The sequence below is a fragment of the Schistocerca serialis genome, chromosome 9, assembly GCF_023864345.2.
Source record: "Schistocerca serialis cubense isolate TAMUIC-IGC-003099 chromosome 9, iqSchSeri2.2, whole genome shotgun sequence".
Taxonomy (NCBI): Eukaryota; Metazoa; Arthropoda; class Insecta; order Orthoptera; family Acrididae; genus Schistocerca; species Schistocerca serialis.
This window is the reverse complement of record NC_064646.1, coordinates 154697116-154719752: the sequence shown is the minus strand read 5'-3', so window position 1 is coordinate 154719752 and position 22637 is coordinate 154697116. Positions and strand designations below refer to the sequence as shown.

At 43.9% G+C, this 22637-nt stretch overlaps 1 protein-coding gene across 1 annotated transcript; it reads left to right on the top strand.

The window, feature by feature from the left end:
• Positions 1–673: 673 nt before the first annotated feature.
• On the top strand, positions 674–22458 carry LOC126418868 (uncharacterized transmembrane protein DDB_G0289901-like). The gene is made up of 3 exons (XM_050085865.1): positions 674–2463; positions 17651–17788; positions 22315–22458. Exons 1-2 carry the CDS (start codon positions 815–817, stop codon positions 17751–17753), a joined length of 1752 nt encoding a protein of 583 aa, XP_049941822.1. The 5' UTR covers positions 674–814; the 3' UTR covers positions 17754–17788; positions 22315–22458.
• The last annotated feature ends 179 nt before the right edge of the window (positions 22459–22637 follow it).

Below are 22637 nucleotides of genomic sequence, written 5' to 3'. Positions count from 1 at the left end.
CTTCGAAATTTATCAGAAAATAAGTTGCAAAATACTGACTCTGCAGAAATATGAAGTTTTTAGACAGCGAAATATAATACTTTCACAATGAATTTTTGTAAAATTTCATCTATAGTGAAACTGAACACACAATTTCAGTCATCTATTTACTCACTGTCGAGGAGTCCACTACTCAGAAATGGCTGATGTTCATCTCATCTTCGTCGCAAACATGTCTTCTTGCATCAGCCAACTTTCAGCAGCAATCTCTTTCTATATTTACACACAAACTTTCCGTTGTAGTTGCTCCAGACTACTTACATGCTACTTATGATTCATCATTCATTACGCTTTAGGACATTGTAGCTGAAAATAGAGTTAACAACTCGTTGCTGGACAGAACCTGTCAAATTAATTGTACGTCAGTAGCAGGTTTGGAAAAGATGAGGGGGAAGGTGGTACATGCACTTCCTGTGGCACTAACGACATTAGCTCGCAATATCAGAGAATCATGAAGTAATACATTGCATGTACGTTACGTTTCCGGTGTATTAGAAAAAATGGCAGTCACCTCGTCAAACTGTGTAACGAAACACTGCTGAAAAACTGGGAAGGAAATGTGAAGTTCCGGCTGGCTGCGAATTTCTATGACCCGACGTTTGTCAGCTGGCGTTCTCATTTCCCACAGAGCACCACAAATAAGCCCGCTACAGTACGAGTTAAGTGTATCTCGTGGAACGTGCTGGGGTCTTACACTAGCTGTGCTCGAATTGTCGATAAACGTGTAGGCATCTGTGCTCGAGTTGGGCAGGATCTCTCGACGCCTTGCTGTAGAATGTCAAGTTTGTTTATTCCTGTGGCATTTGTAATACTGTCAGGATGGATTCTTGACGTTTCTGACTCTCTCCCTGCTCATGTGCGGATGATAAGAGAGGCGCCAGGTGAACGACTTGAACCAGGTCTCAGTGGGATGCCAAGAGGAGAATTTCATCACGGATCAGCAGATGCCGCACTCGCACTCTCGTCCCACACTAGACACCATCCAGAAGGAGACCTGACCTTAGGCAGAGCTGCTGCAGGTCTTTCTTCTGGAAAATCTGGGCATATGGACGGACACCTTACTGGCGAACATCATTTGAGTGGTCATTTAGGACAAAGTCACCACAGAGGAGGTGAACTGGAAGGAAGCGGCCAGATATCTCTTCCTGGTAGTGGTGGCGTAGACCTGAAAAAGGTATCAGGCGAGATCGAAGGAAATATGGGTCATGGAGTTATTGCTTCCGAAGGCAATGACCTAGACAAAAAAGCCGTAGCATTAGAAGTGCTTCGCCGTATGTCAATGCAGAATACCAAAGGTGGAGGTACAGCCGCAATTCCATCTGGTGGACTTCATGCCCACGGCATTGATGGGCACAGTGCCCATGGCGGCAGAGTAGAGGGCAACCCACATGGAGGCGCACATATTTCTGGAGGAGGGCTGCCTGGGGGTATTCATGGCAACTCTCAAGTACCCCAAGCTGATCCGTCATCCATTGGTCTCAGTGGAAGTGGACATAGTATTTCGAGCGCTCACTATGGTGCCCCAGGGGGCAGCGCAGCTGGACTGGAACACATGAGTGGAGGACAAGTCCATCACCCAGCAGCTGTAACAGGAGGCCACAAAGAAAGCTCCACAGGCCCTGCTGCCGGAGGATTAGGTGTTGCTTCTGGGGGGCAACAGGAAATAGTAGGCGAACTTTTGGAAATGTGGGCGAAAATTGGAGGTCCTGAAATGCTTGGTAAGATAGCAGCAATGAGTCAGAACATGCATGGAGTTGGTGCTGGTGCACTTCCAACATTCTCTTCTCATCCTCCACCACCAGGAGCTCCGACAGTTGGAGGTTCTGGCACCTTGGGAGGATATACCCAATCTTTCACGCGCGGTGAAGTTTCTCGAGGAGATGCGCGACATATGACAAGCGCAGGTAGTGGAGCAATAACGTATAGTGGAGCTAGCAGTAACGCTTCTCAGCCAACGGAGATAGTGTACGTTATGATGATGCCAGGATCTGGTGATATGCCTAAAGGCCCTCCCCTGACAGGTTCAGTGTCCGCCTCAGGTGGTAAAAACGCAGTGATGGGACAACTTCCATTCGCCTACGGCAGTGGTGCTTACGCAACATATAATACTGCAGGAACTTACAAAATGGCACAAGGTGCTGTAACACCTGGAGCTGTCAGTTACACGGCGATACCTGTGGGCTATGTCGCTACGAGGGGGTATTCCGTGCAAAGCAGACCGATGTACTATAGTGGAACGGCTAGACCTAGAGGCAGCACATACACTGCATGGCCAATGACATATGGAGTGGCAGGATCTAAACCGTACTCGACGCTTGCCTACACCGCCGTCCCTGTTGGCCAGTTGGTGACCGCCAGGGCTCAGCATGGTGTGAGACCCGCAGCAACTGCCCAAGCAGCCTATTATACGGTACAAGGAGGCAGGTAAGGTTATGTTGCAGCTATTCTGGAAAAATAATGAACTGAAATGTGTAGCAATCAAACTCTCACTGCTTAGTACAGCCTCTGAACAACATATAGAAATTAAGGGTGTTTTAAGAGCCCAATTAATATGACATTTACTCTTAAATAAGTTATTTGTAACGTTAGCATCTGTGTCTCCTCGTCTACTTTCATCACCTACTGTTTATATTCAGTCCGGAGCTCATGCAAGTCTTTATAAACATTATCCCTTCTGTTTCATAAATATTAAGATGTACATTCGCTTGCCACTTCTCATTAAATGTCTTCATGTTTCGTTTTCCTGGTCTGATGATTTCTGTTAATCTTCGTCTCTACTGTGTATGTTCCCCTCATAATTTGTATTGGAAAAAACACACATCATTTTGCATTTATTCTTAAAATGTTCTCCACTTCACGCTATTTGCCTCAGAAATTCATTCCTGCGGTATCTCGTCTTCTTGCTCTGTCGTCCGTTAGAACTTGTTCCATGCAGCGAAATAGCTGTAGCTTTGGTCTGGTAAAATGCACCGATAACAGAAACAGCAACAAAAGTTGCATTATAATTACAGAGTTCTTACAACTGAACGACACCCGCAACACATCATGCACTTATTCTGTAATACTTATTCAGTACTACTTGTCCATCTTACTATATATGAAAAGAACGTGCATACACAACCAACCGTTTTGCATACAAAGTTTGAGTGTTCCACATAGACGCTTTCAGAATGCAATACGTTTTAACATTTATTTAGATGACGGTCGCAACATAAACGAAAAGCATATTCACTGCTACAGTTCCGCTTTGTCTTCTTTTTCACCGTCCTAAATACTTATCTCCATAACAATTCATAATGGGATTTCATATTTCGGAACCGATAGTGTGAGCAAGTAAACGAAAAAATTCCTAAAAATGATTGTTATAGGATTTATTCAATGGATTGCTAAATGAATTTTGAATTACACTTGTTTTATATCCTAGAAAATACGACAAAAGCGTATTCTTTGTCTGTTTTGAGCCATGAACTAATTTTGTTTAGTTTGGCAGATTTTTGTTTTTTTCTGATAAGAAGAGGATTCCTACGAACAGTGTACAGTGATATCCTTCTGACGAACCTGATATTAAATACTAATGATCTTTCTACCAAATTACGCAACGAAAATTCAATTTATCACTTACTTTTACTTAAAAACAAATAGGACTGAAATTAATTTCTCGTATGGTTATGACAAGGGACAGTGACGAGCGTTTGAGTTACAGAAACCATTTATTCTCCGGAAATACAAATCAACAAGCTATTTATTGCGCACTGAGGAAACTGGTACAGCTTTACGGAACTGAATTTGTTGTAATGAATCACTGTTATCAATGTGAAGTTCGACGATTCATAATTTTACCTCCCATGGTCTTCCTAAGTCATCGCGGAAGAATATACTTTGTGGAATATCACTGTCGATTTATTACCACAGTAAATCACTTAGTTAATGCCCCATGCCTCATTAAGTCCTTGCCAACAGGTAAGAACTGTGTTAGGGCCGTTTGAACGTTTTCCCCATAAATTAAAGCCCTCTATACATTACAGTGTGCCGAGCTAGGTGGAAAATCCTATTATCGTATCCAACGCTCTGACACCTGACGTAGTCAGATAGATAACGTCTGGTTTCACTTCATGAAAGATAAGCAGTTCTGGCGTTGCTATTTTTTCAGGAGACAAGGCGTAAAAAATCAAGAACTTGCTGATCTAGAAAAGCGTTCGACATCGTAAAATGGTGAATGGTCTTCAAAATTCTCAGGAAAATGTGTCTAATTAACACTCTTGGCAAACTGAAACTGTGTGCCGGACTAGGACTCCAACGTACGATCTACCATTCGCGGGCAAGTGTCTTCTTCCCTATGTTCCAAACTTCAGTCGCGTTAACCCGCATAACTTGCTCCCAAAAATCAAAGATATCAGGTTCGAGTCCGGGTCCGACACAAAGTTTTAATCTGCCAGATACTTTACAAACAGAATACATTCCGCTGGCGAATGGAAAACTCATTCTGGATACAATCCCCTTGGATAAGGCTAAACCAATTTTCAGCAACATCCTCTTTCGCAAGAGTACTAGTCCCTGAAGCTGTGCAAGAGAACTTCTGTGAAGTCCGGCACAGACTTTTCATATGGCAGTAAGTTTCAAATAAGAGCACGTTCGGGTACATAGTGTAAAATTCATTTAGTGTAATCTGTGTCTCAGATGGATAACAAACAATACACATAAGGATCATGAGATAATTGAGTGAAGGATGAAATTAGACTTGCACAGACTGAAAAGGGCATAAGGTAGAATCTTTCTCCACTACATCTACATCTACATACACCTTCCACAAACCAATCATATGGTGCATGTCGGGGGCAGGGGCGTGTACCTTGTACCACTACTAGTCATTTTCCTTCCTGTTCCACTCGCAAATATGGCGGGGGCTAAACGACTGTCTCTATGCCTCTGTACGAGCCCGCATTTCTCTTCTCTTCTCTATCTTTACGCGAAATGTACGTTGGCGGCAGAAGAATCGTTCTGCAGTCAGCTTCAAATTGCGATTCTGTAATTTTTCTCAATAGCATTTCGCAAAGACAACATCGTCTTCCTTGCGTGAATTCCCAGTTTAGCTCACGAAGCATATCTGTATTACTTGCGTGGTGATGGAACGTTCCGGTAACGAATCTACCTACACGTGTGTGAATTGCTTCGACATCTTCCTTTAATCTAATCCGGTTGGAATCTTACACAATTTAGCAGTACTCGGAAAGGTTAGCACCAATTTCCGACACCCTGTCTCCTTTATAGATGAGTTACAGCCTCCTAAAATTCTCCCAATAAACGAAAGTCTACCATTCACCTAACTTGCCTGCTCGGTTAGCCGCGCGGTCTAACGCCTGGTCCCTGGCACGAATCCGCCCGGCGGACTTGTGTCGAGGTCCGGTGAGCCGGCCACTTTGTGGATGTCTTTTAGGCGGTTTTCCATCTGCCTCGGTGAATGCGTGCTGGTTCCCCTGATTCTGCCTCAGCTGCACTATGTCGGCGATTGCTGCTCAAAGAAGTTCTCCACGTACTCTACACCACCATTATTCTACCACGCAAACATAGGGGTTACACTCGTCTGGTGTGTGACGTTATCTGGGAGGGGGGGGGGGGGTCGACTGGGAGCCGAACCGCACAATAACGCTGAAAGAGTGGTTCCGTGTGGGGCGGCGGAGGGGTGAAGTGGACTGCGGTAGTCGTCATGTGGTTGTGGACCACTGTGGCTGAGGCGGGAACGGAGCCTCTCCGTCGTTTCTAGGTCCCCAGTTAACATACAGTACAATACACCTACCTTACTACCATTCTTAGGTGCTAGTTCCATCCATCTCATGTCTCTTTGCAAGGTTGCACCTAAATATTTTGATACGTGGTGCTTACTGGAATTAAAGAAAACGTGGAAGGGAGGACCCACCAATATAAGTTTCTTTTCACACAACCTGTTTATTTAACAAAATATAAACTGTGTTTTACAGATAATCGAAGCATTTAAACATAAAATTTTCTTTAACGAAATGAACAGATTTGCAAAATTATAAGTTGAATAAGCTTTTAATCTTTGCAAAAGAAATCTGAAATGCTGTATTGCGGAGCAGTAAAAAATATGACAATGATTATAAGACGGCAGGACCTGCAGCTCTCCAGTTATCGGTTGAAACAGCGGTGTTTGCTACTGCGCTTGGCACAGTTTGTCTTATTAAATGCCCTTCTGCTGAGAAACATGAAAACTATGTAAGCACCATTGATGACAAGAGTGATTTAGTTACTCAAAACAGATGACTTTACTTTTAATTTGAAAGCTGTATGTCGAAAGGTTCTGGGTTAAGATGCGCATCTGTGCTTAAAGGTTGGACAGGTTAGCAAACAATATGGAAATGATAAGGCTTAGTTCAAAGCAACCAACCTTTTAATTTCAATCTGCAAGCAAGGTGCGACTGGATCCCAACTCGTCCCTTCTGATAATTTTTTTTGATTGAGGCCTTGGTGATAGTTGGCTGATAATATTTTGAAACTTAAACTGATTGTCAGTTAGTAAGAGCGCTCTGAAGGAATGTCTTAAAAAATACCTTGTGAACACTTATTACAAGAGAACTCGGCGGAACCACAAGATCTAGCTAAAATACATCAGTAATGACCGGGTCATTCAAACACAGAAACTAACAGCTTAGTACAACAGGTTGTTCAGATTATAACTAATAACTGAGAAATGTAGTTACAATCAAAGATCTGAACCGGTTAACAGCTAAATCCGACCACAAGGTCCCTCTTTCGTTCAACGGAAACCTGTGCGTTAGTACAATTGCTCCAGCTGTATTTACCACCAGGAGCTGATTCATTAGAACATTAATGATCGGGTATAAACCTTAGAGGAAAGGCAATATAATAGTGGGACAAATTTTCAAACGACAACTAGTGTACTAGCACAATTCTACTGCCTATATTTACGACCAAAGAGGCGACCAAGTAAAACTCTGAGGGTCGGAAACAAACCAGAAAATAATGAGAGCAGGTAGACAATGACAAAAATCACCACAAGGATTACCGAATGTTACTCCCCTTTATCAGCAAGCAGTTCCATGGATATACTGTGCGTCGCAGCGGTTACTGAGTGGTGGCGATGAAAGCCAGACAGAGTAGCGCAGCCAGGCCACGAGTGGTCTTTCGACACGAATGTTGTCAACCAAACGACGGGATGTCGGCCCGCTGCTTGTAGTCGACGCTGACCCCGGTGAAGTACTCCGGTATCTTCGCTCTGCGCAGGTCCTCCTTGCGCAGCTCGTGGCTTCGGCCGCTCGGACCTCGTGACCACCTCTTGTCGCGACGCTACCGCCAACCCCCAAATTTCGTGCCTCCCTCTCGGGCCAGCGATCCCCGTATAGATACCGGCAAGCAAAAACCTTCTAAGGACACAACCAACAGATATCAACTCTTCCTCATAGATATGGGCAATGGTGGCGCAAGAGGGACAGTCAATACTACACCTGAGCCAGTGGCTCAAATAGAACAGTCTACTGATTTGCCTTATTTTACACACTGCTGTTTTCGGACATTATGACATTGTATTTCCTACTCAACTCCATTAACTGACATTGTTATAAATTTAGAGCAAGCTGCTATTCACCAAACCACTAGAAATTCTGAGTCAATTTGTATCCCCTTACAATCACTCAACGACGACACTTTCTGTATACTACAACATCGTCAGCAAAGAGCCGTAGATTGTTGCTCTGCCTCTCCGGTAGATCACTTATGTATAGAGACAGTAAGAGCGGTTCTATCGTACTTCCCTGGTGCACTCATGCTGACCCCCGTGTGTGCTCTTATTCTCTGTACACATAAGAGATCTGCCGGAGAGGGTGAGCAGCACAACGTAATGAGTCCTCTTTCTTAAGCAGTCTTCTAACAACAAGCATGTCTAGGAATCTACTCCGTATGTTCATACGTTCGTTAATATTTTCCAGTGTGGCACTGTGTCAAAAACTTACCGGAAATTCATTAATATGAAATGTACCTGCACCCTTTCATCCATGGTTCGCAGGATATAGTGCAAGGAATGGAGATGCTTTTCTAAATACAGGCTGATTTGTGGACAGCAGCTTTCCCGTATATAGGCAGTTTATCATATCCAAACTGATAATATGTTCAAGAATCCTGTACCAAACCGACGTGAACTATGTTGGCTCGTAATATTGCGCATCCGTTATTTTACTCTTGTACACAGCGTTTTTTTGAAGTCAGTTGGGACTTTGCGCTGGGCAAGACATCTGCGATAAATGCAAGCTAAAGAGGGCTCATTGCCATGGAGGGCTCTATGTAAAACGGAACTGGGATCCCATTCGGACCTGGCGACTTATTTGTTTCCATTTCTTTCAGTTGCTTCTCTACGGTACGGCAGGCATGCCTATTACTATGTTCTCCTCAAGAGAATCTGTGCAACAGTTAAACGGCGGCATGTTTGTGCTATCTTCCATGCGTGAATAATTTCTTAAACAACAAATTTAAAGCTTAAGCTTTGCTTTAGTTACCCTCTATTGCTACACCAGGCTGGTGAATGAGTGACTGGATACAAGCATACACATGCTTGGCAGTTTTACTTAGGACCAGAATTTTCTCTGGTTCTCTGCAAGATACACTCCTGGAAATGGAAAAAAGATCACATTGACACCGGTGTGTCAGACCCACCATACTTGCTCCGGACACTGCGAGAGGGCTGTACAAGCAATGATCACACGCACGGCACAGTGGACACACCAGGAACCGCGGTGTTGGCCGTCGAATGGCGCTAGCTGCGCAGCATTTGTGCACCGCCGCCGTCAGTGTCAGCCAGTTTGCCGTGGCATACGGAGCTCCATCGCAGTCTTTAACACTGGTAGCATGCCGCGACAGCGTGGACGTGAACCGTATGTGCAGTTGACGGACATTGAGCGAGGGCGTATAGTGGGCATGCGGGAGGCCGGGTGGACGTACCGCCGAATTGCTCAACACGTGGGGCGTGAGGTCTCCACAGTACATCGATGTTGTCGCCAGTGGTCGGCGGAAGGTGCACGTGCCCGTCGACCTGGGACCGGACCGCAGCGACGCACGGATGCACGCCAAGACCGTAGGATCCTACGCAGTGCCGTAGGGGACCGCACCGCCACTTCCCAGCAAATTAGGGACACTGTTGCTCCTGGGGTATCGGCGAGGACCATTCGCAACCGTCTCCATGAAGCTGGGCTACGGTCCCGCACACCGTTAGGCCGTCTTCCGCTCACGCCCCAACATCGTGCAGCCCGCCTCCAGTGGTGTCGCGACAGGCGTGAATGGAGGGACGAATGGAGACGTGTCGTCTTCAGCGATGAGAGTCGCTTCTGCCTTGGTGCCAATGATGGTCGTATGCGTGTTTGGCGCCGTGCAGGTGAGCGCCACAATCAGGACTGCATACGACCGAGGCACACAGGGCCAACACCCGGCATCATGGTGTGGGGAGCGATCTCCTACACTGGCCGTACACCACTGGTGATCGTCGAGGGGACACTGAATAGTGCACGGTACATCCAAACCGTCATCGAACCCATCGTTCTACCATTCCTAGACCGGCAAGGGAACTTGCTGTTCCAACAGGACAATGCACGTCCGCATGTATCCCGTGCCACCCAACGTGCTCTAGAAGGTGTAAGTCAACTACCCTGGCCAGCAAGATCTCCGGATCTGTCCCCCATTGAGCATGTTTGGGACTGGATGAAGCGTCGTCTCACGCGGTCTGCACGTCCAGCACGAACGCTGGTCCAACTGAGGCGCCAGGTGGAAATGGCGTGGCAAGTCGTTCCACAGGACTACATCCAGCATCTCTACGATCGCCTCCATGGGAGAATAGCAGCCTTCATTGCTGCGAAAGGTGGATATACACTGTACTAGTGCCGACATTGTGCATGCTCTGTTGCCTGTGTCTATGTGCCTGTGGTTCTGTCAGTGTGATCATGTAATGTATCTGACCCCAGGAATGTGTCAATAAAGTTTCCCCTTCCTGGGACAATGAATTCACGGTGTTCTTATTTCAATTTCCAGTAGTGTATTTCGCTAGGGTGTGACGGTGGTACTTATACCTGCACTGTTGAGCCTGTGTATCGCAGAACGAATGAAAATAAAGTGTTTGTGTCAACTGTATGAATTAATTTGTGGGAGATATTTGTAAAAAATGTCTGGGGCAAAACATTGATTGACGGAAGGAAAAGCGGACGAAAAGGAACTGGGTATTTCAGATGACGTGTTACAAAAGAACAGCTGAAGTACGAAATGTGCTTGTCCTTCAAGTAATCGGTGTGGAAGGAAATATGTGGCAAACGCTGTTTAGATGGGGTAGGATGGTAGGACATTTGTAATAACATAAGGGAATAAGTTATTCTGTACTTCAGGGGTCCGTAGAGCGGGAAAACTGTGAAGGATGATATCATTTGAAGTGTAAATGCAAAGAAGTCTGTAGCGAGCAGCGTGTGATCAACTGCTGCCCTGACTATGGGTAGAGTATAGTCTTTCGTCGAAGAGGCACTAAGAGGTTGGCAAGCCCGTTGCCCTGGGAATGACCAATGGTATCAGTCTAAGTGGACTAGGGCTGTCGTAGCGTCACTGGAACGATGGAACGTTCCCGCCCCTGGTCGGGATGAAACTTGAGACCACCTAGGGTGCCGCGCGGGATTAGCCGAGCGGCCTAAGGCGCTGCAGCCATGGACTGTGCGGCTGGTCTCGACGGAGGTTCGGGTCCTCCCTCGGGCATGGGTGTGTATGATTGTCCTTAGGATAATTTAGCTTGAGTAGTGTGTAAGCTTTGGGACTGATGACCTTAGCAGTTAAGTCCCATAAGATTTCACACACACACATACCACCTGGGCCGAAGTGTAGCGTTCTAGACAACCATTGCCACAATGTGATATTGACTATTACCCACAGCTGTGCTCGCATATTGGTAGCTTTGTTATGATAACGTAAGGTGAGTAAGTAACCTATTGTACGTGCAATAACGTCAGCTGGCCTGACGTGTCTGCCTCTTCGGGTAAGCATAGCTCGTGATACACCTCCTGCCCACCGCATTGCTGATGAGCAGTGTTGCAGAGGGGTGTGGGGCAGGGGCACACATCTATGCATCTTGCTGTTGAAGTAGCTATACAACACGTGCCTTATGCATCAAATTTATTAATTTTTTTAAAGTCAGTTTGTGTTCACTGATATTAAGTTGGTGTACTTTTTTAACTTGCTAAAACATCCTCTGTTGCTCCTCAGGGTTGAAGCTATCTCCACACCAAGTTATTTTGACATCGGTTCAGTAGTTTAGTCAAGGAAATGTAACAGACAGAGCTAATTTCGCCTTTATACCATTAGCTTACATAGTTCAGTTTTGGGCTGTGACATGTTCTAAGTGTGCTTGATGGAACAGCAACTTCTGACTCAGTTTATTTGTTGTACTCACTGCAGTACATTCACTACGCCTGTTGTTTCTGCATTTACATGGTGTTTCTTTTGACTTGAGATAACCAGACATCTTTGGAACTATTACATCCACGTCGTTGTTGTTGCAATTTAGTTTGTAACAAGACATTGAAACGGCTAACCATATTGTACTGCATAATCAAATTTTCCCCACTAATGTAAATTTTGAACATAAATATCATGTGTCAGAACACGGAGGTTGATATTTTGATTGTAAACGAAATAGAAAATCTGTTGTGTCGGTTCTAAATTGAAAAAAAAACCACACTTGATATTTGTCGACTACAGCGCCATCTGCCACGAATTTGAGACACTGGTTGAGTAAACAGTGAGTATTTTTTTGGCATAGAGTCCAGTATGCAATAAAAATGCGGCGTTCCCATTTTGAAATACAAAGACAGCCCTACCCAAGCAGGAGGGGTGGTTTCGAAATGGCCAGTTGTAGCACAGAAAGGTGTCCCCTTTACTAATATTTACTTTTCGCCCACAACATCTTTTTAGAAGTATCATATTCGACATATTAGTCGTCTGAAAATGAAAACACTGTATATGTAATATGCGAATCTGTACTTGTTTATGATGGCTATTACTTTAATAATTGCGCAATAACAATGATTCTTAGAGACAAATGAAATACAGCTCAATAACACTACGACCCTGAGTGAAGCCCCGCGCTGTCGAAGCTCTGCAATCAAAACAACTGTGTTTGTTGGAGCATGGAATAGGGCTTTGGCTAAATAACAACGGTAGATGAAACAACGTCAAATTCTAAAGTCTATTCTATGATGGCTGGTTCCATGTGTTTCTGGAAATTACTGTGGGGCCCTTCATGTAAATCACAACTAGTCTCGTTGTTTGTGGTCGATTACGAAAGTTACACACCATTCACAACGGGTAATATTTTTTAATTCTTGTACTCTTTTCTGTTCATTCCTTTATATTTTAATAGTATATATTGAGACAAGGATTGTGTCAGCACTCAGGGCGGGGGGGGGGGGGGGGGGGGGAAGGGGGGAGGGGGGCAGGCAAGAGAAGGGTGAAGTAGTATAGGAATGTTAAGAGTTACTGCAATGAAGTGAACAGACTTTTACCCAAGATTTTATTCCATCAGCTTATACCTTTAAAAGTTTTTAAGCACATAGTGAATTAATAACCACGCTGGAAGATAATACAACCCACAACCATCATCCATACCATCACCAAACATAAAAGCAGCTGACTTAGGACAGGCGCTCTGTCTGACGTTGTATGATAAAAGGCCAGAATTGCACCACCCAGCTGACGTTCCAGCCGGTTTAGTACCAGCCACCTGGAGATGCCGTAAATGTCCGTGTGTATATAAGCACGTATTTAAAGCGTTACGGGTACCCATAAATGTCAATGGGCCATTCCTATTAATAGCCGATGCTTCATGTATAATGAGGTCTCGTTGGAAAGGCTGTTATTTTCGTCGGAAATTTGCTTCAGCACGGGCAGGTATACTTCTGTATGAAATCGTCGCCACAGCATCGCAGCATAAAAGTTCACGTAAACAGGGCCAAGGAATACATTAACGAAAGCAGTGTGTCTGGTTATGTGAAGATTTGTTGACGGCGAAAAAATGTACCAGTACACAAATTTTGGCGTTTGCTAACACGATTACTGTAGAAGCACTTGAATTTGTGAAATACAGACATTCCGAATGAACTCGCTGCATTTCATATCATAGCACATTTGACACTAAGTAAAATATTCTTGTAACATGCTGTTGTTGTGGTCTTCAGTCCAGAGATTGGTTTGATGCAGCTCTCCATGCTACTCTATCCTGTGAGCTTCTTCATCTCCCAGTACCTATTGCAACCTACATCGTTCTGAATCTGTTTAGTGTATTTATCTCTTGGTCTCCCTCTATGGTTTTTACCCTCCACGCTGCCCTCCAATACTAAATTGGTGATGCCTTGATGCCTCAGAATATGCCCTACCAACCTATCCCTTCTTCTAGTCAAGTTGTGCCAGAAATTCGTTTTCTCTCCAATTCTATTCAATACCTCCCCATTAGTTACGTGATCTACCCATCTAATCTTCAGCAGCCTTCTATAGCACGACATTTCGAAAGATTCTATTCTCTTCTTGTCTAAAGTATTTATCGTCCACGTTTCACTTCCACACATGGCTACACTCCATACAAATACTTTCAGAAACGACTTCCTGACACTTAAACCTATACTGGATGTTAACAAATATCTCTTCTTCAGAAATGCCTTCCTTGCAATTGCCAGTCTACATTTTATATCCTCTCTATTTCGACCATCATCAGTTATTTTGCTCCCCAAACAGCAAAACTCATTTACAACTTTAATCGTCTCATTTCCTAATCTAATTCCTGCAGCATCACCCGATTTAATTCGACTACATTCCATTATTCTCGTTTTACTTTTGTTGATGTTCATAACATCTCCCGACAGCCCTTCAAGCAGTCGCTTCCTGATTTAACTATTAAAAATGAGCAATAGGTGAAAGAGCGTAATGGCATAGAACGTACCTTTTCAACAAATGTTTATTTGGAAGCCGTTTATAGTTAACTGTCCTCAGTTGCTTTATTAGTTTTGATATTATCAAGGGAAAGCGCTCAGACTCGAACAACCGAATCGGCTCATATTTGGCAGGCCGCTGCTGACCAGTCAACGACCCAGTCCATTCCTCATAAAAGCAGCCGACAGAATTATGGAGCCACAACTATATTAAACGGTGGCTTGTTGACATAGGCCCATGGCTTATAGGGGATTGCGCCACACTCGAACCCTACCATCAACTCTTACTAACTCAGTCTGGTCTCATCTGACCAGGTCACGGTTTTCCAATCGTCTAGGGTCCAACTGATATGATCACGAGCCCAGGAGAGGCGCTGCAGGAGTTGTCTTTCTGCTACCAAAGGCACTCGCGTCATTCGTCTGTTGTGGATTGGCAAGAGAGCCAACCCGGTTTTGAGAGGAAGCTGAAAGGCACGCGTTTTAGCTCCCGCAGGCTGACGTGAGGTCTGGAACAAGACAAGGAAATTAGACTAGCAAAAAAGGACGTAGCTGTGGAATACTTAACTTTAATCCATAAATGGTGAACATCGCTCTTGACGGTACATGTTTTATAGCATCAATAGTAACTGGTAATGGCGCCTTGCTAGGTCGTAGCAAATGACGTAGCTGAAGGCTATGCTAAACTATCGTCTCGGCAAATGAGAGCGTATTTTGTCAGTGAATTATCGCTAGCAAAGTCGGCTGTACAACTGGGGGCGAGTGCTACGAAGTCTCTCTAGACCTGCCGTGTGGCGGCGCTCGGTCTGCAATCACCGACAGTGGTGACACGCGGGTCCGACGTATACTAACGGACCGCGGCCGATTTAAAGGCTACCACCTAGCAAGTGTGGTGTCTGGCGCTGACACCACATCGTCTGCTGCGACAGCCCATTAACGCCAAATTTCGACGCATTGTTCAAACGGACAAGTTCTTCGTACGTGCCACATTGATTTATGCGGTTGTTTCACGCTGTGTTCTTTGTCTGTTAGGACCGAAAACTCTGTGGAAAAGCCGCTTCTCACAGTCGTTAAGTGAAGGCCGTCGGCCACTGCGTTGTCCGTGGTGAGAGAAATGACTCTAAAGGGTCTGAGCACTATGGGACTTAACTTCTGAAGTCATCAGTCCCCTAGAACTTAGAACTACTTAAACCTAACTGACCTAAGCACATCACACACATCCATGCCCGAGGCAGAATTCGAACCTGCGACCGTATCGGTCAGGCGGTTTCAGACTGAAGCTCCTAGAACCGCACGACCACACCGGCCGGCTGTGGTGAGAGATAATACCTGCAATTTGGTATTCTAGGCATACTCTTGACGCTGTGGGCCTCAGAATATCGAATTCCCTAAAGATTTCCTTAATGAAATGTCCCATGCGTCTAGTTCCAACTACCGTTCTGCATTCAGAGTCAATTAACTCTCGTAGCGCGGCCATAAATCAATCGGAAACCTTTTCCCATGAGTCACTGAGTACAAATGACAGCTCCGCCAATGCACCACCATTTTATACCTTGTGTACAACATACTACCGCCGTCTGTATATATGCATATCTCTGTCCCATGACCTCAGTGTATTGAAATAAACGTTCACGGCTCCTATATACAATGATGAAAACTGCTCAGCTTTCAGTTACCGATCCCGTAAATAACCAGATAAATGTGTGACTTTTTCCAGAAATGTAAACTTGTGGATGCAGCAGTACATAGATTTAAATGAGCTGACAATTCACAAAACTAGAAGTGGCTCAGAGATAAGCCAGTTTTTTTGACAGGAAAATTTAAAACGAGAAACGTGTGGTGCACACACTAAGTAATTGTTGCATGAATAGTTCACCCCCTTATTATTATCTGGTGCAACCGTATTCCTGTTTTTCAGTGCTATTTGTATTGGGTAAGGAATAAATATGGACCTAGGAAAAATTAATGTATTTTTGTAGTCCGTTTTAATAAAGTGTTAGCCGGCCGGAGTGGCCGTCCGGTTCTAGGCGCTACAGTCTGGAATCGAGCGACCGCTACGGTCGCGGGTTCGAATCCTGCCTCGGGCGTGGCTGTGTGTGATGTCCTTAGGTTAGTTAGGTTTAATTAATTCTAAGTTCTAGGCGACTAATGACCTCAGAAGTTAAGTCGCATAGTGCTCAGATCCATTTGAACCAACAATTTAATAAAGTGTTATGCCAAAAAGCCATTTTAACGTCAACAATTACTTTCTGCTTTTTAGTCCTGTGTGCGAAAATTTCTCATGAATTTTTAACCATTTGTTTATATTACAACGGAGACATGTTAAATTTCAGTTTTATTTCAGTGTCTTTTCACGTGACTAAATTTCAGTTTTATTTCAGTGTCTTTTCACGTGACTTTTTCTGAAAAAGTATAGTGTTATACCTACATACTAATAAATTATTTAGGTATATTCGTGACTCTCTTCATGTGCAGTATGGCGCTCTGTACATAACACAATTTTGTTTGTTTGATGAAGCAGAATTGACTATTTTGACTGTACCATCACATGTAATGACATGATACGTATAATGCAACACGATTATATTCAGGTCTGAAGATGGTCATTACCGACCGAAATTAATAACCTCATTGCAAATAAACATTGCCATCTAAAACTGGAATTATAATAAAGATGATGCTTTCCTGGATCGCTGGAAACTCTATCATGACTATGTCACAGTTTGTAAATAACACATCAGGCTGTTTAACTGATATGCTCATAAAAATCAAAATATGGGCAGGAAAACTTAATTTCGTTCCATTTTTGTGAGACTGTTATTTCACTATGAACACTATACCCTCAGCTTTCCCCTTGTATGCGTATGCCACATGCTGCAAGTATCTCTTTCTTCTTTTGCTATTACCCCATTCTCTCCGCACATCTCCTTCTACACTCTCTCTCTCTATATCCTCCTTCCTCCTCTTTTTATTCGCCTCCTCCTGCCGTTTCTCTCTGTCCACCCCTTCCTCCTCTTACTTCAATGCACCCCACTGTCTCCCTCCATCTCCTCATTCCTTCACTCTATCTCCTCCTCCCCCTCACCCTACTCCCTCTCCTAGCCCTTCTCTTGTCCACCACCTCCTCCTCTTCCCTCTTCCTATCCCTCTGTCTGTGTCCGTCTTCTCATTCCTCCCCTCTCTCAGTACATCTCCTCTTTTCCCTTCTTTCCATCTATCTTCTCCTTCCTCCCACTCTGTGCTCAGCTGTGCCTTTCCCCACATACAAACCCTATAAGTAAACCGGTACTACCTGCAAAATCCGCCAGTCATGTTGTACAGCCTTGATGTCAGGCGTCACCAAACATTTTCAGCCGCATCCCCACTGAACATACCGACAAGAAAGAGAGAGATTGTTGCATTGTCATCCTGTTCATAGCTTTGCTTAAAATTTCGAGTCTCGAGCTCACAGGCGAGGTAGTTTAATCTCAACTGCGAAATTTTTACTGAGCAGAGAGACAAGAAAGCAATTTGCGTGTTAATAAACCTTCTACCTGTTTGGCGCTTAATGCTGGTTTTCGCCTGCAACCTCGTACCTGTATTAGAATCCATCACATATAATTCCTCCTTGGTGTGCTACGGGAATCTCCTGTATGTTGCAGGACTGTGGCGACTACGCAGCAGCGACCAGCAGGTGGTGTGACATATACAGCCCTCCCAGCCGTCGTGATGCCCGCCCAGACGTACAAAGTGGCCTCTGGATAACCCCCTCCACATATTAGCAGCAGGTGCAGTTAAGAGTAAGTAACTAATGTTTGTCAACAGTCTTTTGACTGGTCTAGTTCGGCCAGCCACGAATTCCTCTCTTGTGCCAACCATTTCAGTAGCTATTGCACCCTACCTTCTCAACTATTTGTTGAATGTGCTCTTATTTCTGTCTTCCCCAACAGTTCTTGCTGTCTATGGCTCCCTCTAACACCATAGAAGTTATTCCTTCATGCCTTAACACATGTCCTATCATTCTGACACTTTTCGTATAGCTGTTTTTTCTATACATTTCTTTCTTCGCGATTCCTGAGGAGAACATCATTCCTTAGGTTACCCCATCAGTTCATCAAATTTTCTACATACTTGTGTAGCGTGACAGCTCGAACGGCCCTGTTCTTTCCTTTTCCGTTTTTCCCACAGCCCGTGCCGTAGAATGCTGTGCTATAGACGTACATTATCACCAGTTTCTTCCTTCTTATCAAGGCCTATATTAACACTAGTAGACTTCTTTTGCCAGATCGCCCTTTTTGGCCTAGTTAGTTCTTGCTTCGTCCAACGTATGTTATTTTCCTTCAAAAACTTTATACTAAGTTAATCGCTACTCTCATTTCTTGTACTGTTCATTACTTTCGCCTTTCCTCTTTTAACTCTTACCACCTGCTCTGCACTCAGGTTGGTCATTCTATCCAACAAGTCCTGTATTTTTCTGTGACTTTCAAAAGATAGCAACGTCAGTAGTGAATCTTATAACTGATATTCTTTCACCATACAGAGTAAATTTTCGGTCATAATACGGGTATGTGAAACCTGTGTCATGACTATTTTGTTATTACACGTAGTTTGTTAGCATGGTGGCCTAGAGAAGATGACTGAGTTTTGAGACGGTCTCAAAGACTACGTGAGGAGAACGTTACAACGGAGGAGACATTTATCTCAAGATTTTCTTGCTGCACAGCACTGTTGCAGCTACGCGTCCTTTGGTGACAGGAGGTGCGCTTCGCATCTGGGCAAAGAGTCCTGTGATGTTAGCTAGAGCTGCTTCGAGAACCAAGCCAGCCTGAATGTTCATTATTTTGATTTCGCTCTTCCACTTAAACGTGAGCTGCCGTCCATCAGATACATTTCGCATGTTGGCCATGAAGGTAGCTTTGCCATACTGTAGATGGAAGATTTGCGAAAACAATACAGGGTGATTCAAAAAGAATACCACAACTTTAGGAATTTAAAACTCTGCAACGACAAAAGGCAGAGCTAAGCACTATCTGTCGGCGAATTAAGGGAGCTATAAAGTTTCATTTAGTTGTACATTTGTTCGCTTGAGGTGCTGTTGACTAGGCGTCTGCGTCAGTTGATGCTAAGATGGCGACCGCTCAACAGAAAGCTTTTTGTGTTATTGAGTACAGCAGAAGTGAATCGACGACAGTTGTTCAGCGTGTATTTCAACGAAGTATGGTGTTAAACCTCCTGATAGGTGGTGTATTAAACGTTGGTATAAACAGTTTACAGAGAATGGGTGTTTGTGCAAAGGGAAAAGTTCTGGACGGCCGAGAACGAGTGATGAAAATGTAGCACGCATCCAGCAAGCATTTGTTCGCAGCCCAGGAGAATCGACTCGCAGAGCTAGCAGAGAGCTGCAAATTCTACAATCAACTGTATGGAGAGCCCTACGAAAAAGGTTAGTTATGAAACCTTATCGTCTGAGCCACCACATTGGCACTTATCTGTCCGTAACTACCTGAACGTCAACTACCCGAGGCGATGGATCGGCCGCCAGGCAGCCCGTGACTGAGCACTTCATCACTGGCCTCCAAGAAGCCCTGATCTTACCCCCTGCGATTTTTTCTTATGGGGGTATGTTAAGGATATGGTGTTTCGGCCACCTCTCCCAGCCACCATTGATGATTTGAAACGAGAAATAACAGCAGCTATCCAAACTGTTACGCCTGATATGCTACAGAGAGTGTGGGACGAGTTGGAGTATCGGGTTGATATTGCTCGAGTGTCTGGAGGGGGCCATATTGAACATCTCTGAACTTGTTTTTGAGTGAAAAAAACCTTTTTAAATACTCTTTGTAATGATGTATAACAGAAGGTTATATTATGTTTCTTTCATTAAATACACATTTTTAAAGTTGTGATATTCTTTTTGAATCACCCTGTATGTTAACATTCTTCATACATGACAGTACATCACTATTATTAGGACCGCGTTCACTACAGGTTATTTTCACTGCGGCTCTCCAGTGGTTTTCGTATGATGTTTCATTGCTAGAACTTGGCTCTGTTGTTAATTTTGCTTACTGGTCGACGCGTGAACTGCATTGGAATGTGGTGTAATTTAAATATTAGCAATAGAGTCGCAATATCTCTGTACTACACTTTAGTAACAGATCGGGTTGTACTTCCCTACTCCTATGAACTCGACGGAGACATACTGCCCACTACTGTTGTCGTTGAGAAGAAAATAATTAAGATCTCTGGAGCCTGTTGTTGCTGTTAGAAAAACACTAGAAAGTGTCTCGTCTAGCCAAAAAGATGTCATATGTTTGTGCATATTTAGTTTAAGCAACTTTTGCACACGGCAGGCATTGGCATCTCTGGACTGCACCCAGTTGCTTGGCAAAGATAATTGTTGCTTCCATGAAACAGTGGAATATTTTGACAGCGCTCTTAGTGTATCATTTAGCTTCCTTGTGAGGAACATATCACGTCAATTCTGTATGGGTTGGCTCCTAGCGAGTGCACTGTCTCTTAATAAGTGTTATTCGCGAAGCACTACAATGCCCCATCTTGAGAAATAGGGGCAAGAGAAACTTACGGACCACCTTTTAACAAACAAAGGACACTCACAGAAGAAAACAGCTGAGTGGAATTTGCCGGAAATGAGTACTATTTTGGCGGCTGTGGATTGAAATTGGTCAGCTAGGTACAGCCAACCAATACTACGCCCGACACCCTTTTCCCACTCTCATCCAGCCATGCTTCACGAAATAAGTTAGCCCTATCATGTAGTGTAGCAGTTTGGCATTGTTTCAGCATTATACGATCTATTTAACCAAACGAGGAACTGCTTCTCTTGCAAAAGTTTGTTCTGGAAGTAGCTCTTCTCCACCCCTTCATAGGTATCAAATTCTCCCACCTACTTTTCTTCAGAACCAGCCATTAATCAGTCGGGATCAAACAGCCGTCCAAAGGTAAGCCACTGGGACTACTCTGTGTAATGCATTAACTAATCCCAGAGATCTACTTCTTTACGTGCTTCAGCATCAAATAGACAAAAATAAAATAAAACTTCTATGTACAAAAAGTAAACAAATAAAAACCCGATCAAACTCAGCAGCATTCTACAGAACTTCACAAACCTGAATTAAAAAACTGTCCGATTCTCCGCGTATAAGTAAAACCAGTGGCTGTTTCCACCATTATTTCCTGAAACTTCGTATGACAGAATTTCACTGAATATAGAAGGATAATAACTTACATGCCCATGAATCCTCCTGACCTGTGTGCAAACAGGTAGGTTGCTAGCAAAACTGCTAGTCTCGCATATCATCACAGGCTGTACGTAGGGAATTCTGGGAGTTAAGCTTTTATTCCCACTGCATTTTAAGAATGGTGCATTGTCAGGAGAGACTACATGTTCCCGGTTTCTTGCTGAAACACCTGGTCTTTGGTACGGACAACAGGTGCATCACAGGGTGTGACTGAAATGATGCAGCATCTGGAAATGTATCTCAAAGTCTAACTACACGGGACAATAAGATTCTTGTGAACAAAACGTCTAAATGTCCAGATTTGTCCTGAAATGCTTACGGTATGTGGACCTTATGCAGTATCGCGTGCAGCCGTAGTAAAATGGTGACAATATGTCGGCCAAGGCAGCACATTCGTCCGCTATGCTGATCACGATGTCCAAATCCTGCACAATGCGAATCTCATCTTATCAGAAAACTGAAAGAACCTTTAGGGTAAACAAATTTCCGAACGACGACTGTCTTCACACAGTGGTTCTTGAATTACTCCGTGAGCAAGGACAGAATATCATTTCTCGAGGAACTGAACAATATGCAGAACGCCCCAAACATTGCTCTCTATGTTGGAATGTAGTTTCACGTATCTGTGTCACTCAGGTGTGTATTGCAACACTCGATAAAAGCTATTAGGTCTGACATAATAATGCATAACTTACTTTTTGAAATACCCTCATGTTTCCTTAACCTACAAATATACGACGACGTTGTGTTCTTCCGCCCAGCGTGGTTTTCTTGGTGCGAGTAACAGTTGACTTCCTTACTTCGCGCTTGGGTACGGCGTTAAATTCAATGTCTAGCTTAGGAGGTGCAATGAATTTTTCTTTCTTTTCCCGGAAACCACAAACATCTTCGGATGAGTGTCCTCGAATAAGAATAAAATCGAGTATTATCGTAGTTACAATTATTTAAATGGTATTACCTAATTTGTAGAGTTAGCTCACTCGATTATTCATATTTTCTACCTGCCACAACATATTTCATTATTATCAGTTTCAATGAGAACTTTGTTGTCTTCTGTTTTACAGGACGTTGCAGCGACGCCACAAGAAGAAGCGAAGTTTTATTACATTATTCACTTGCTAGACGAAGTACCTGAAAATCAGTAACAAATTATCAAACAACTGTGTGATGTTTTTTTCTGCAGAGACGAAATAAAGCTCTTCGAACTACGACTGTTCCTCATTTCACGCCTGTAACTACACACACAACGCGTGTGAGCTACTGTCAACTTATGCTAGAGGTTCACAACAATATATTTACTATTGGATTTTTATTGGAATTGTTACGCTCTGGCCTTTCTCCAACTTACGAAGTATCGATTGATCTGGATGCGAAGTCTCTGGAGACG